General features: G+C 35.8%; 1 protein-coding gene across 2 annotated transcripts; it reads right to left on the bottom strand.

The window, feature by feature from the left end:
• Positions 1-1,970: 1,970 nt before the first annotated feature.
• On the bottom strand, positions 1,971-14,659 carry LOC147069714 (uncharacterized). 2 transcript variants are annotated; one of them, XR_015071169.1, is made up of 9 exons: positions 14,394-14,659; positions 12,987-13,136; positions 9,879-10,787; positions 9,360-9,568; positions 6,518-6,637; positions 5,584-5,790; positions 5,128-5,344; positions 2,743-3,872; positions 1,972-2,554 (listed from the first exon to the last, which is right to left on the bottom strand). XR_015071169.1 is itself a non-coding variant. In XM_085950448.1 (8 exons), the coding sequence occupies exons 1-8, from the start codon at positions 14,535-14,537 to the stop codon at positions 3,807-3,809; spliced, it is 2,022 nt and encodes a 673-aa protein (XP_085806574.1). In that variant the 5' UTR covers positions 14,538-14,659; the 3' UTR covers positions 1,971-3,806. The 2 variants fall into 2 exon arrangements, 1 of the variants encoding a protein (XP_085806574.1); XM_085950448.1 differs by having other exon boundaries at positions 1,971-3,872.
• Positions 14,660-14,663: the final 4 nt, after the last annotated feature.

The raw sequence follows: 14,663 nt of genomic DNA, 5'->3' as shown, positions 1-14,663 counted from the left end.
GAATAAACTGGACATAAGTAACACACTTCGGGTGTCATTGTCTCCTATTACCCCCAGAAGGAACCGTCTCGTTGCAAAGAAACAGGCTCAGGGTTCTCATTGATTTAGCGTTCTAGTGAGTTAAAATGTTAAATCACTTTATATTCATTTTTTGGTGTAACTCTATTTTATTTTGAAGGCATGTTTAAATACAATTAAATTAAAATTATTAAATCAAAACAATCGAAAATATAAACAATCAATGTACCCCCCTCAGCGGGCCGCGGTAAAATTATCAAACGCTGATCGGTCCGCGGCGATAAAAAGGTTGGTGACCACTACCCTAAACTATCAGTGGCCAACTTATAGCACGCATGCCGCGTGTGATACGCGAAAAAATCTTAAATGAAATCAATTTAACCCGGCGCACCTGCCTTTATACGGTGACATCTATATAATATTATCAAATATATTTTGTTACAATACTAAAAACTTCGATGTTTGACATTTGACTCATTCAATTTTGGCTTGAAACATCGGGCCACTTTATTGCGTTTACGCAGAATATGTAATATCACTGTTGTGAGAGGACTGTGCAAGGAATCGCTTTTGTTGTTTTACCGTACAAAATATTGCATATTTTACGCGATGTATTGTATTGTGTGAATTTTATTATAATATTTATAAATATTTTGTCTGTTATTGTTTATGTGTTTTAACTACACCGTTCATGTGTATTGTATTCATATATTGGTAAAATCTCATTTTTGGTGAAAAGTGCAGTTGGCTGGTTTGCAGATTAGGCAGTCGATATTGAACATATGTACATTATTTGAAAACATCTCATGCATATATACCCACTAGAAAAAATCTGTTTTTAAAAAAAATACGACTCTTTTTTCACAATATTGAATTTTAACCACTTCCCAGTTATATTTTGGTGAGAAAGAGTGTCTAAAAATTGTCAGATATTTTTTTAAACAATTTATTAAAAATTTTATTTTTACGTTTGTTTTACTTTTTTCACATTAAATTAACACTTTTTTACAATATTTAAAATTTTATGAAAAATGTCAAATTTTCTTTTAACGTTTTATTATAAATTGTTTACATGTTTTTTTACATTTTATCACAACAGATATGTAGGTTTATGTTTTAAATTTTACGGAAATAATTTTAATAAGTCTTTTTGGTATGGTAAATTTTGAAAAATTCAATACTCAACCCTACATCACAATCTCGTCTCCTTCCGTATTCGTTTGTCGTTTTCATTCATATGTGAGCAGCGTACTTTGCACGTCTAGTAGGCCTTTCTTTATTCGCCGTAGATGGTATTGGTTGGTAACTAAAATGAAGCTAATAAGTATAAATATATACTTATTTTTTACGAACTTACTTCTAAATACTTCTAAATCTTACTTCTGTGCTCAAAAATAACAAAAGTAACTAAATTCAAATTACAATAACATGCGACATACCTAACACAAAAATAACTATGAATGAACAATGAAGTCATTGACTAATCAGGCCCGCTCTGCCCGGCAGTAAATAAAGCTTTTATTATGTCATATGGCTCATATATCACTCAAATACCAGTCAAAACAAATAATAAACTGTGTGACAAGTTGAAATACGATCTTCCCGAATGTAGCTCGTAATAAACATTCTTGTCAAGTTGATAAAAAAAACGCCCGAGTGAGGCTCGAGCTAGTCAGTGTGCGAAGTAAAAGCGTGCCCGAGTCACACTCGGGATAAACAATCAAGTGGTTAAACGCAATTTAATCCACTGCTTCCGATAAAAAAAACGCCCGAGTGAGGCTCGGGCTAGTCAGTGTGCGAAGTAAAAGCGTGCCCGAGTCACACTCGGGATAAACAATCAAGTGGTTAAACGCAATTTAATCCACTGCTTCCGGAAAAAAATAAAAAAATAGAGCGATAGGACAATAGAAAAAAGGAGATAATAATAAAACAAATATGTATATTTTTTTATTATAATATATTTTTTCAAATCTTACCTGCACATAATTTGTGCAACTATTAAATAACAATTTATCAAAGAAATAAAATTTGTGATTTTCCGTAAGTATATACAAATATTCTCTAACTAAAACAGCGATCGAGTATAAATACATCCTACTTGATCATAGTGAAACATTGTGCACTTAACAATTTTACATCACGAAAAATTCACAATTCTACAATTTCTTATTCTTTCTGTCTTTATGAAACGTTGGTGAACACGTGATAATGCATTTCGCCTGTGATATTATGCAAGTCGCATCAATTCATAAATGCAACATCTTCAATATTCCTTCTACTGCTTTCTACTACCTGTACAATGGGCTGCACGTCACCAGATACTTTCAAACTTAACCATTTCACAATCCCATTAGAGTAACTATAAATATTTATAGCGGGATTGGTATTTGTATGTTTTATCATCATCATCAACCCATACTGGAAGCTCCCCTAGCTCCTTCCACTATTCTCGGACAATTTGCTGACATGTACATCCACCGAACATTATGAAGTCGTCGATCTAGTTGGTTTTAGGATGTCCCTGTGGTTGTTTCTTCTTTTTTCTTTCACCATGGCCGATCCTATTAGGATCATATGGGCCTCCACAGAGTCAAGGTTTGTATTAACAGATTTTGTTTTTTACGAGAAATGGATGTCAGCCACTTGCTCAACCTATTAAGTCCACACCCTGACAGACACAAATTGAAAAACAATATGTGTACTTGCCAGACCCAGGATTCGAACCTGGGACCCACGGCATTATAGTCCAACGATTAAGCCGAGTGCCATGAATTAATCTAACCCCACGGTGTATAAAATTCAACCATATATAATTTGAATGTTTTAGCTTGACTTGTTCTCTTTCAAACATTAAATACGTCAATTAACTAGAAAGAAATATATCAATATTTTTTTGTGGAATAGTAATAAATGCATTACTTGCGAACGAGACCTCATTAAAAAATGCAGAATATTGAAAACAATTATGTATATTTTACGATCACATATGTATTTCACTTCGAAGTCGATTTACTCAGCTTTGTTACCAGTAAACTTGTTATAATTCAATCCTCGGCACTTCAATTCATCATTTACTGACATCCATATTGACCAATTTTGTTTATAATATACCATCACAAGACAGGCCAATCAGAACTCCCTTCCTCTCCTGATGTAATAGTCGACTTTGCTGGAGATTGGCTCCTGAATGAGTCTTGATTCCATGAAAAATTTGCAGTTAAAATTTCGTAATTGCATGAAGACAACACGCATTAAATTATATGACTATCATTTTGACTGTCCGTGAAACAGATGGGTAGAAATGCCATAATTTTACTCTCAATGGCGATCTTATTGCATAGGCAAGGTTTTCACAAGGGACTTCGAACCTCCGTGTCTTCAAAACCGTCGTCACTTTGCATCACCACATTGTAATAATATTGTCCAGGATTATTAAAATTTTCGAATATCACGAGGCGCACACTTAGAAACGTATGCAATAAATATTATTTTTGATTTCTTCTACAACATCCTGACTGTCAGTTGGCAATATTCCGAGTCATCTGAAAGTGAACTAATTCTCCGGGCATAGTCTGACGTCTCATCGTTTGGTTAGCATTTGGAACAGACCCTACGTCAGAAAACTGTACATAACACTAGCTGAAACTACAAACTTGATTTGAAACAGGACGGCACGACCTAGTAAGAAACAAGAAGACTGGCAGACGGTGAGGTTCCTGGAAGGCGCCACGAGGTTCCCATATTGTCGAAAAGGTGTCGATTTAATTCAGAGATAATGTCAGTTTCCCTTAGTCGCAGGCATATGGGCGATCGCTGGTATGTGTGCGTAGGTGGACCTTCAGTTTGTATTTTGACTGAAAATTTAAAATAATAATATATAAGTATCAAACAGAAAATTCAAAATTAATTTGACGGATATTATACAGGTAGACAAATGAAGAAGAAGAAATAACACCGGACACGATTTACCCAAACTGAATGAAACACCAAAGTAAAACTGTGTTAATTCTAAGTTGACACAACCATTGTACATAATTCGAAATTTGAAAAATAATCGAATTACAGATTAAACACGTATTATTGGCAATATTTTTGGGTTTAGTACATAAGTGTTAAAAGCTGATGATTTGAAGTTATGACTCTACTAATAGCTGCAACAGATAAAATCTTAAATTACACTGATTATCGTAAGTATGTAAATTTCTATCGATACACAATTCTAAAAACCAAAAAAACTTGTTTTATATATGAGGCGTCTAATTCCAAAAAGTCCACAATTGGTCAAAATCGAGAAAAAAGTATGCACGTATTCTTTGTAAAATTTTACACAATATGTATTGATCTATAAATTCCAAAACGCGACATAACCCTACGAAAAAAAATATTTTAAGTCTCGATCGACGCCAAGTCCGTATTTCATAATATTTAAAGCTTGGTTGATTTTGTGCGTGTTTAAGTCAACCAATAAGGGAACGTTCAATATTGAAAAGGGCGTCTACCATGCTGTAGCATCTGGTAAACTCATAACAGTGCCACGGAAATATGTGCCTTATGCGGAATAAATTTAAAAGTGAGGTACAAATAGCGCTACGTCCAATTTTATTTTGCCTATTTCCATTTAAGAATTTATCGGCTGAAACAAATTGCCATTTGGTTCTAATTTCGACATAGAATACAACGGAAAAAATAATCTCATGTTAATACAAATAATTGAAGCTTGAAACATAAAAACATTGTTTCCCGAAAATATTGAATTGTGGACTTGTCGCTTTTTGTAATTAGACGCCTCATATCTTTGTATTTTTTGCGGACTGTTTTGTCTAGGCGGTATTGACGAGCACCGGAAAGTGTGCATTTGTTTGGCGGAAATGTCCGGGCGGTTTTATCAGGTGCCAATATGTTTTTTTAATCCTCATCTATTGTTTCAAATAATATATTATTGTAAATTGTATCAATCTTTTCTCTAAATATCTTTCTATGCTTTCAAAAAATCTAATTCATTTCCTCTACAAAAGGGACAAAGTTATTATTAATATTAACAGAATTTTATTCATAACACAATAATGTTATGGACACAACATACAACAACAAATAAAGAGATTGTCTTACCGCATATGCTCTCCCGCAAGTGTCGCACATGTGATTCTTGAGGTTGACTTTCCCCTCGTGGATCCGCGCCCTATGATGCCGTAGGCCGCTCACCGTTCTGAAGATGGCCGAGCACTTCTCGCAGGACCACTTCAAGAGCCGCAGGTGCGTCGAGTCCACATGTAAGTTGAGCTTGCGGGCCGTGTCGTATCGTTTTTCGCATTGGTTGCACTGGAACCTGGAAACAAGACATTCAATTAATCATCGATCGTGATGAACGAGATGCTGGTAAATGATAAATAGAAACATCATGAGAATTTTTCACCCAGTCTGCATCGCATTGCAGACATGTAGCATTCCATTGATAAGTCAAGAGAAATTTTGGTCTCACAATCCTTTCCTTCAGGTAATTTTACGGTACAAGAGCTAAAAAAATATTTCTCAAAAATTATAATTGATAAGTGGTGTTGGCATTACTTGAGATAGGCAGGGTTGGCGTGACGCGAAGAGATGTTGAGATGGCTGATGAGGGAGAGGCGCGTTTTGTAGCTCTTGTCGCACTCGACGCAGTAAAAGTCGCGTTGCTGAGAATGCTTGTTGGCGTGCGACTTCAGCGCCGTCTTATTCACGAATGTCGCCTTGCACACGTCGCACGCAAAGTTCTTCTGGCCTGTGTGAGCGCGCCTGGTAATCAACACCGAGTTTATTATTATTTCAATTCAGATTCAGCATTTACTTTGCGGTAATTTATGATAATTTAAAAAATGTACTAACCCACATAGTCTAAATTGAATAACCACAAATCAATTTACTGGTTGCTTTATCAGTGGTTAATTGAATAAATGCACACACTGCGGATACATATTCCCATAGTACCTATTCAGACAATATTTCTTGAATTGCAAGTATTATGACACACGTCAGTTGACACTTGCGTACAGCAGATTTCAATCCGGTTTCAAATGTTTGTGTAGATAATCGGTGCTCGAAAATTACACACACAGCAACATGAATATTATGGTAATATTAAAAAATTACCTACATTTATAATTTTATTGTTATATTAATTGAGCTAGAGTCTTTCTCACGGGAGTCGCTGATTTTTTTTTTATAAAGAGCGGTAGCCAAGACTGCTTGGGAAACTAAGATCTAACTGAAAACTGATGAAATAGTATGCTAGTCATGACAAGGCATGTAATCTTTTTTCTCTATTTCAGTAAACATCTTATTGTAATAAAATGGACAGACATCAAAGACGATGCAGAGAGGCTGAGTATAACTGACGAAAGAGAGAGAGAGGTAGAGAGGTTAGGACAGCAGTGCCATGAAGATGGTTGTGTAGTCGGCCATGGACTTTAATGGATTGTGGCACCAGTTTAATTCAATTATTTATAGTAATCGGGCAACTCACAAGATGTGGTCGTTTCTGTTTGCCGTGTGGTTGAAATCCCTCGGACAGTAGGGGCACTTGTGCTGCTTGGGTCCCGACGTATGATGCGTCTGCATGTGGCGTTTATGATTACTTCTAGACCTGAGAACAATGGAAAGGTCACAAATACAGTACTCTTGGTCGAGTATATAGATCAAGTGATGTTCTCGTGAACTTGAGATGATAAAATTTAGGAGTATTGTATAAAGAATGGGGTATATTAGAGATCTAGACCTGTCAATTGGCTTACAATATATCAGTGGCGAAGACTCCATACTTGGCGATTATTTAAAGCCTACCTTCTTAAGAAAAATATTTTTTAATTAAATATTGACATATTTATATAATCACTTGATTATTTTATATTCTATAAAAATAATATCATTTACCAACGACAGATGTCATATAATATGTCGGAATGTATTATAGAGATTACAAAACAATCTGCAAAGGTTTAAAAAAATATACCACAGTGCGCCATTTGTCTTGACGTAAATAAATGTCAGATTATTTGTCAAGGAATTGTGATATTTTTTAGTATGGACTTTACATCACGTAACCTCAGTCAGTCTATCGAATTGTATGAAATATGGTAGGCTCCTATCACAGAACCTAAAATTGCTATATTATTGTTGTCATGACTGCACTTTGTCCAAAATAATTAATAATTAGATAATTTAAAAAAATAATTTCTATGGCGTTTAATCGCACATTAATAAATATAGATTGTTTTTAAAAATAAAAAGAAACTTTATCTAATGATTTTTGATGTGTACAAATGTTTTGAAAAATACGTAATTTAACTCATCGCTCAATTTTTCGTCGTCAGTGAGTTTTTGAAGTTTCATTGTCATTAGTAGTAATATCATATTATCTTTTTATTTCCCGTAAGTATACCTGACAAGTGTGGTCTTTTTCTCAGATATCCGCAGCCTACCGCTTTCCAAAAGTCACCCTTCGCCACTGCAATATATACCATAATATACCTAATAAAACCATATTTCTTTTAATACATAAGATAGGTATATGAAAAGAAATCATGATTTTCGGGTGCTACATAAATATTTTCAATAGCATGTGTACAGTGAAACCCTGTTAATTCAAAACTGAAACAACCGAAAATTAAAAAAGGGTCCGAATGACAGAATACAAAATGTATGGAAAAAAAATGAGAAAAATAGAATAGATAATCAAATTTTTCTGTTACCTACTATTACCAATTTATTACCAAACGAAGCCCCTAGCACGAGAACGTTTCAAATTCCAGATCTGAAATCTTAACCTCAACATCAAAATATCCGTGACAAAAGTTGACAAACCCTGTCCGCAAAGAAACATTATTACAAAAGTAAATAAATGCACCCTCGAAGTGTGGAACAAAATATACCTGCAGGCGAAGCTATCGCCGCGAAAAGCAAGGTCACTCCGCAGAGACGTCAAAAAGATACCATTAAGTTGTCGTTGTACATGCCCGAAGCCTACCCCCTGCATCTCCCGCTTGTAAGTACCCCTCACACTGAGGAGATTTAGATATTTTAAAGATCAGTACAAATTCTCCCGCGAAAGTGGAACGTACCTAGTACCACCCGAGCGGCCCTTTCTCAGCCCAAAATGCAAAGCCACGCTTGTCTCAATATTATAAATAAGTGAATCCATTTTGTCATTGTGTTAATAATAATTCATCTAACCACCCTTAAAAGTGACCCGTCAACGATATAGTGAAACCAATGCCTTCGTGATAAAAAGTGAACACTGCAAGGTACCGAAACGAATCAACCCTTAAAATGGCCGTGCCGCGCAAAAATGTGGAGTGCAAACCAATTAATTGTTACATGCCCCTAAATAATCAACCCCCATAATTCGCGACAATCAAATGTTTTTGACACAAAAACGCACCCCATAATAATCGTAATTATCATAAGTATACTGAATCAATGTTTACCTCCCATGTGTAACTGTATTGTTTTTGTTTTGAATATATAAACCCAGCTCTGCGCAGGTGCTATCAAATTAAATTACTGTGTTCTTACTATGCTTTTGTCAATATAATGTGATCAATTCCTGTATGCCTCTCTCATCACCAAAGTACCAGGAACGAAGCCAATCTTCACACGTGAGTTCTTTGTCTTCAGAGTATTACTACCAATCATGAAAAAGGGAATAATCTTGAATTCTATTACCAAAAAATCAATAGAAATTTAAATTTCACATAGAAAATAAATTCTATAATTTTTAAAAAAAGGTCAAAACCAAATGCTGCATATTCAACGCTCGCAATCTGACAGTGCTGCTTTACGGTAGCGAATCATGGCACCTTAGAAAGGCTCAGAGTAACCGTATACCTACTGAGCTTCGAGAACAGATGTTTGCGACGGATACTGGGTGTGCAGTGGTGGTATGACTTTAGGAGTAACGAGGAGATAAGGAAACGCATCAAGCGGTCTCTCATCACGCTGAGCAAAGAGGTGACGTTGGACCTAGCCCAGCCATCTTCTGCGAATGCCAGAAGAGAACCTCTACCTGACTTGCCTATTCTTCAAGCCAACCGGATTCCAGTCTCTACCATAAATGCTATCTATAGAGTGTATACAGCAAAGCTACGGGATACTGGTATGATCTGGAACGTTGCAAGAAGACTGGCTAGCAAGAGTGATTCTTCGAAACGCCGCGATACACCATATGCTCCAACTAAGGGGTGGATATGGCCGAAGAAAGAATAAAAAAAAACATTTTTTAACATTGTTTATTTGTTTGCGGACAAATTGTATGTCAGTCTGTACTAGACTTACGCAAAGGTCAAAAGATAGTAAAATAGATATGTTACGTGCTGGTGCTCCCGCAGATGGTGCAATCGATGGACTGCGAGATTCCTTTGTGCTTGGCCACGTGCTTGGCCATGTGTGACCGCCCGCTCAGCACCTTCAAACAGATCTTGCACTCCAGCCTCTCCTCGTGGATCTGTGAGTGGCACTGCAGGCTTCGAGGGGTCGTGTAACGCTGCTGGCATATCTTGCAGAGATACGTACCAGCATTCTATGGAAAAAAAAACAATTCAACATGATTAGATTATATTCAAAATACAACACTTCGAAATAAACCTAATGGAATTCTAACTCGCATCATCCACTGTCTGGGTGAGTGCTCTTATCGATGAAGCTATCAATCTGTCTTAATTAAGTAGGGTACAGGTAGCTAAATTGGTAAAGCATATTGACCAGAATCCTATGGATGCTGGTTTGAGTCCATATTTTTTTCAAGACTTTTTCTAATAGGTATGTTTCAGAGGTGTTTCCAAATTATGTATAATACAGTTGTATCAAACAAAAATGAAGAAATGACTAACCTCCTGATGCCTGACTTGATGCGCCTGCCATGTAATCTCATACGAGAACGACTTGGCGCACGGTATACATTTAAACGGTCCCTCCAAATACGGCTTGGTCTTCCGCGCCTCTTCCAAATCCTGCAATTGCTCTTCCACGCTCAATTTGGTAATATTAACGCTGCTCTCGTCAAAGTGACAGTTGATAATCGCCCCTTGTTTCTTGGCAACCTTCTTGACGCTGCTCTTTTTCGTTTTCGAGCTCTTATGTTTTTTAATCTTACCCAAGCCGTGTTCTTTGGATTTTGTCTTTTGCGAGTTCTCATATCGGTGCACGGCATTTCTTTTCCGTTTGAAAGACGACGGTTCCAATTGGTTCAGTGTAATATCGTCTTCCTCTTGGTCTTCGTTGTATTTTCTATGCGGCTTACTTCTTGTCTTTCTGACATTTTCCACCTCGTCTTTAATATCGGGAGACATGGGATCTCTGTCGTCGAAATCCCCGTCATCATTACATTTCGAATTCTCTACATAAATCGCATTATTAAACTCTTTTTTGACAGATATTTCACCCTTCCAAAAGGGATCGATACTTGAACTATTCTGTTCGGATGGATACGAGTCAAAAACAAACAACTTGTCGGAGACGTCATTGTTAATGTCGTTTACGAATCGTAATCCATCGTCATTGTCGATAAAATAACCGGGTAAACTAGCTGTTTCGGTGTGGTCTATGTTGTCCAACGGCCGATTCAGGTCTAGAGGATTCCGGCTAACCCCTTTAATGCTATTGGTGAATATTATCGGTTGTTTGATTTTTGTCAGAGCGCTTTCTTCGATGCAGTCCACGACCAACGTGTTAGAAAGAGTCAAGGAATCAGATTCGTTTGAAAATTTGTTTCTCTCTTTGCGCAGGTCATTCAGATCGAACTGGAAAAATAAAAATTTAAATGATTATTTTCTTATTACTCCATACACACCATTGATTCCCTGTATCCAAAAATTTGTACGTATGCAGTTTGCCGTATCACACTTCACCGTGAAATGTTGTATCGGAAATACATGGTCGTATATTAAAGACCTTCCAACCTCTTTGAGTCGTATTTATAGTACTGAGATAAAATTCATGTCAACTTCAAAAAATTCAAATAAAAGAAATTAAATAAAACACGGTTCTTGTTGGTTTACAGGAAGCCAGCGGCAAACAAATATTGAAAATAGCCGATATACTGGATTATTAGTTAGGTTAGGTAAAATATCAAATCGAACATATCAAATTTAATATGGATTTAATCGCTAATAATGATAGCATTATTATCAGATATTTGAAACCAATTAATATCAAATTAATGTTCATATTGAATCTAATAAAACAACGTAATAATGGAACATTATTGCTGCAATGCTCCACAAACGCATAATTTTTTCATCTCTTTCCGATAAGAAAGCTCACGGCGAACTGTGCTACGGTGAAATGTAATACGTACAATTTACATGTAACCGTGATTCCCAACCAGGTTCCGCGAGATCTGTCAGGGGCTCCGTGAGAATTCAGAAAAAGCTCGCTCAGAAGGTAGGTACATCTTTGGTAATAGGTTTGAAGTTTAACTTGGCCTGCATTTAAGGCGATACTTCAGTGAAACGGCAAATAATTTTGAACAGTATGTGGAACGAAATTTCGCAGTACTCGCCAATCGGAGACCGACCATCGAGGTGACTGCAAGTCGATTTGTTTTGTGATGGCGACGGGGGTATGAATTCTTAAATCGTGTAAAGATGACTAAAAACGTTACCCATTTACTTTAAAAAGAAAACATGTCAATGAATATATTATTATTGTAACTAATAGAACAATAAACAGAACATTAAATGGACGCATGTTGGATTTGTATGACAAATTATATTTCGGTCGGCATGCGTCATTTGCACCCGCGACCCGCAATCCGCACATCGCCTAGCCACGATCTTTTTAGACCATGCCTCAACTGAGGTATAGCCTTAAGCAATAGTGACTATTTGGAAAGCTGAGACTAGTTAGATAGGTACATATAAATATGTCATCATACCATTGAACTAGAGCAAATTCTGCTAGGGAAGAAATTTTTCCAACAGCTATATAAATGAACAAAATTTGTAGAGTTCAGTTGTATTAACAACTGTTATAATATATTTTTTTAATACATAAGCATATACCTAATAATTATTGTTAGCAGTGATACACTGTGCCCGTAGACAGGTCGTGCGTTGCTTAGGGCAAGACATTCTAAGAGGGCTGCAGATTAAGGAAGGAGTGTGAATAATACAACTTTTAATGGTAGATTACGTGAAGATAACAAAATTAATATAAGCTAATTATTAATTAGCTTTTTTTAAAGTAGTGAATATTACTTATATCAATTATAATTGTAATTAATTATTATTTTAAGGAAATACGAACAAATGTGTCAATATTTTGTGACAACATGAAGTCAACAATTAATAATACGAATCGGTCCATTTTTTCATTGTGTATATCAATCTACATTTCCTTTCTGTAATACACGCAGACAAAGTCATGGGCGATCTGGTAATAAAAGTGTATAGCGCCGCGCGGGTGCCTTTGAATACTTTCTCCTTCACTCGTTCGAACTTCACATACAGTGCCCCCACTACAGTGTGTAGCAAACGATATCACACAGACGGCAGAGAGGTCACCTGTTTAGATATATTTGACCTTATCTAATTCACCTAGTATATTACAGTAGCCTTGCGTGGACTCGGATAAATATGGTTAGCCGTAAGTCCTATCAGAGTCGAGGAGCTACAAGTGAGCACAATTGAGAACAAGTGAGCTATTCGATTGATCTAGGTCAGTGGTGCACAAACGCGGCCCGAAATGACATTTGTTGCGGCCCAAAATAACAAGCACTTCATCACCAAATTTTTCATTGAATATGATAAAAATCTGTGTTTGATATGTGAATAAATTATGCAGTAGCAAAGGTATATAATCTGAATCGTCTTATATTTTCACGGGTATAGATTTGCGACCGAAATTCATATTTTTACAATGAATCACACCATCTGTGGTACAGGTGCACTCTTATAAGTGACTTTTATGGCCATCAAAAAATTGTAAAGTGTACAGACCTGTCCAGTGAAGTTATTTAAGCTGTTTTGTACTAGTTCCGTCAAGATTCGGTTCGAATTGAGACATCTGTTTTTAAACTTCACCGATTGTTTTATGGAGCGTATGCAGTTGACACATAACCTTTGCGGTAGACTACTATTCTTTATTACCTGGAAAATAAAACAAAGACAAATTTACCCCTTTGAATGCATAACAACAATATTCAATCATTGTTCATAATACCAGCAAGCAGTAGCGAAGGGTGGAGGTGGGCTGTTAAGATCTGCCATAAATAGTGCACATTAAACTTTGTTAGTCATACATATTTGTTTTTATTGAACTAAGACTACAATTTACAGATGGTGTTGGTAAGTTTTTAAAAATCAATTAAACCCTGCCTAAACCAAAGCATAATAATTTTGGTAAACTTTGGGAGATACGACAAAATTATGCACACTTTTCATTCATACTTATTTGTTTTCGTTGGATTAAGAATACATATTACACATATTGTTGGTTCATTTTTTAAATTCATTAAACCCCAAACCAAACCAAACCATGATAGATATAAAATATTATTCTCTCTATAAAATATCCAGTTATGTATGATTTAATTGCATAATTTTAGATATTTTATAGATAGACGAGTATTTTCTGACTACTATTTTTGTTATGGCTTAGTTTCGCAGTGTTCAATTGAATTTAAAAAAATAACTAACAGCGTCTTTAAATTGTAGTCTTATTTCAATAAAAACAAATACATATGACTGACAAAGTTTAGTGCGCACTATTTATGGCTGATCTTATCAGCCTACCTCCACCCTTCGCCACTGCCAGTAAGAAATTCTAACCACGATCGTTGTTGACGTCACAATGCTTAAAATGGTAAAATATTTTAGGAATGTTGTACTGAGCCACTATAAACTAGCAAACTTTAACACTTATTTGCTGTGGATTAGATGGGTTACTTATTAGAGTTAATTATAAAAATGGAAATTTATATATTTTGTACCTATGTCATGATAAATTTTCTAATTGGTGTACTTAATATTAGCCGACTTACACATCTAAATTCGTCTCGACTGTAACACGTTATGTCAATATGATTTTGTTGGTATTCATAAAACGCACGTAACCTAATGGATTTCCATCTCCTCACAATGCTGGAATATGACATTTTGGTTTGAAAAAAAAACAACTGGTATCGCTAGCATATCTTCATAAATGTACATTAACCATGTTTACCCATTCTTTTTTTTATCAAGGTTCACCATTCCGAACCGTACGACAGTAAGGGCCTCATGAGGGTTTCATAGTTTTACTTTGGTTTCCTTTGAAGGGAGCCATATTCAAAAATGGATGATTGGATAATAATTTATAATCGTAATGGAGATAATTTTAAAATGAATACAAATTAATTTCCTCACGTAAATTCCGGACAATTCCGTAAATGAATATAGAAGTTTTTCATCGGTAGGCGAGAATTCTGTTGTGGAAACAAGTAAGCATCCCCTGCAGACATTATGCGTGAACTCGCGCAACATGGACTGTCTGTCAGTCGCCACAGCCATTATGAGGGGGAAATAAATGTCAGTTTGTCGATAAACCTTCAATGTTTTGATAAATTTGTCATATTTACGTCGGCACTCAACAAAATACTTTTGATGCTTTTCTTTTCTACAATTTGACAGCCAATG

The sequence above is a fragment of the Rhyacophila brunnea genome, unplaced genomic scaffold, assembly GCF_057557595.1.
Source record: "Rhyacophila brunnea isolate RB1 unplaced genomic scaffold, BYU_Rbru_1.0 scaffold_23, whole genome shotgun sequence".
NCBI classification, from domain to species: Eukaryota; Metazoa; Arthropoda; class Insecta; order Trichoptera; family Rhyacophilidae; genus Rhyacophila; species Rhyacophila brunnea.
Note: the sequence above shows the minus strand (reverse complement) of the source record. Positions and strands in the feature narration are given on the sequence as shown.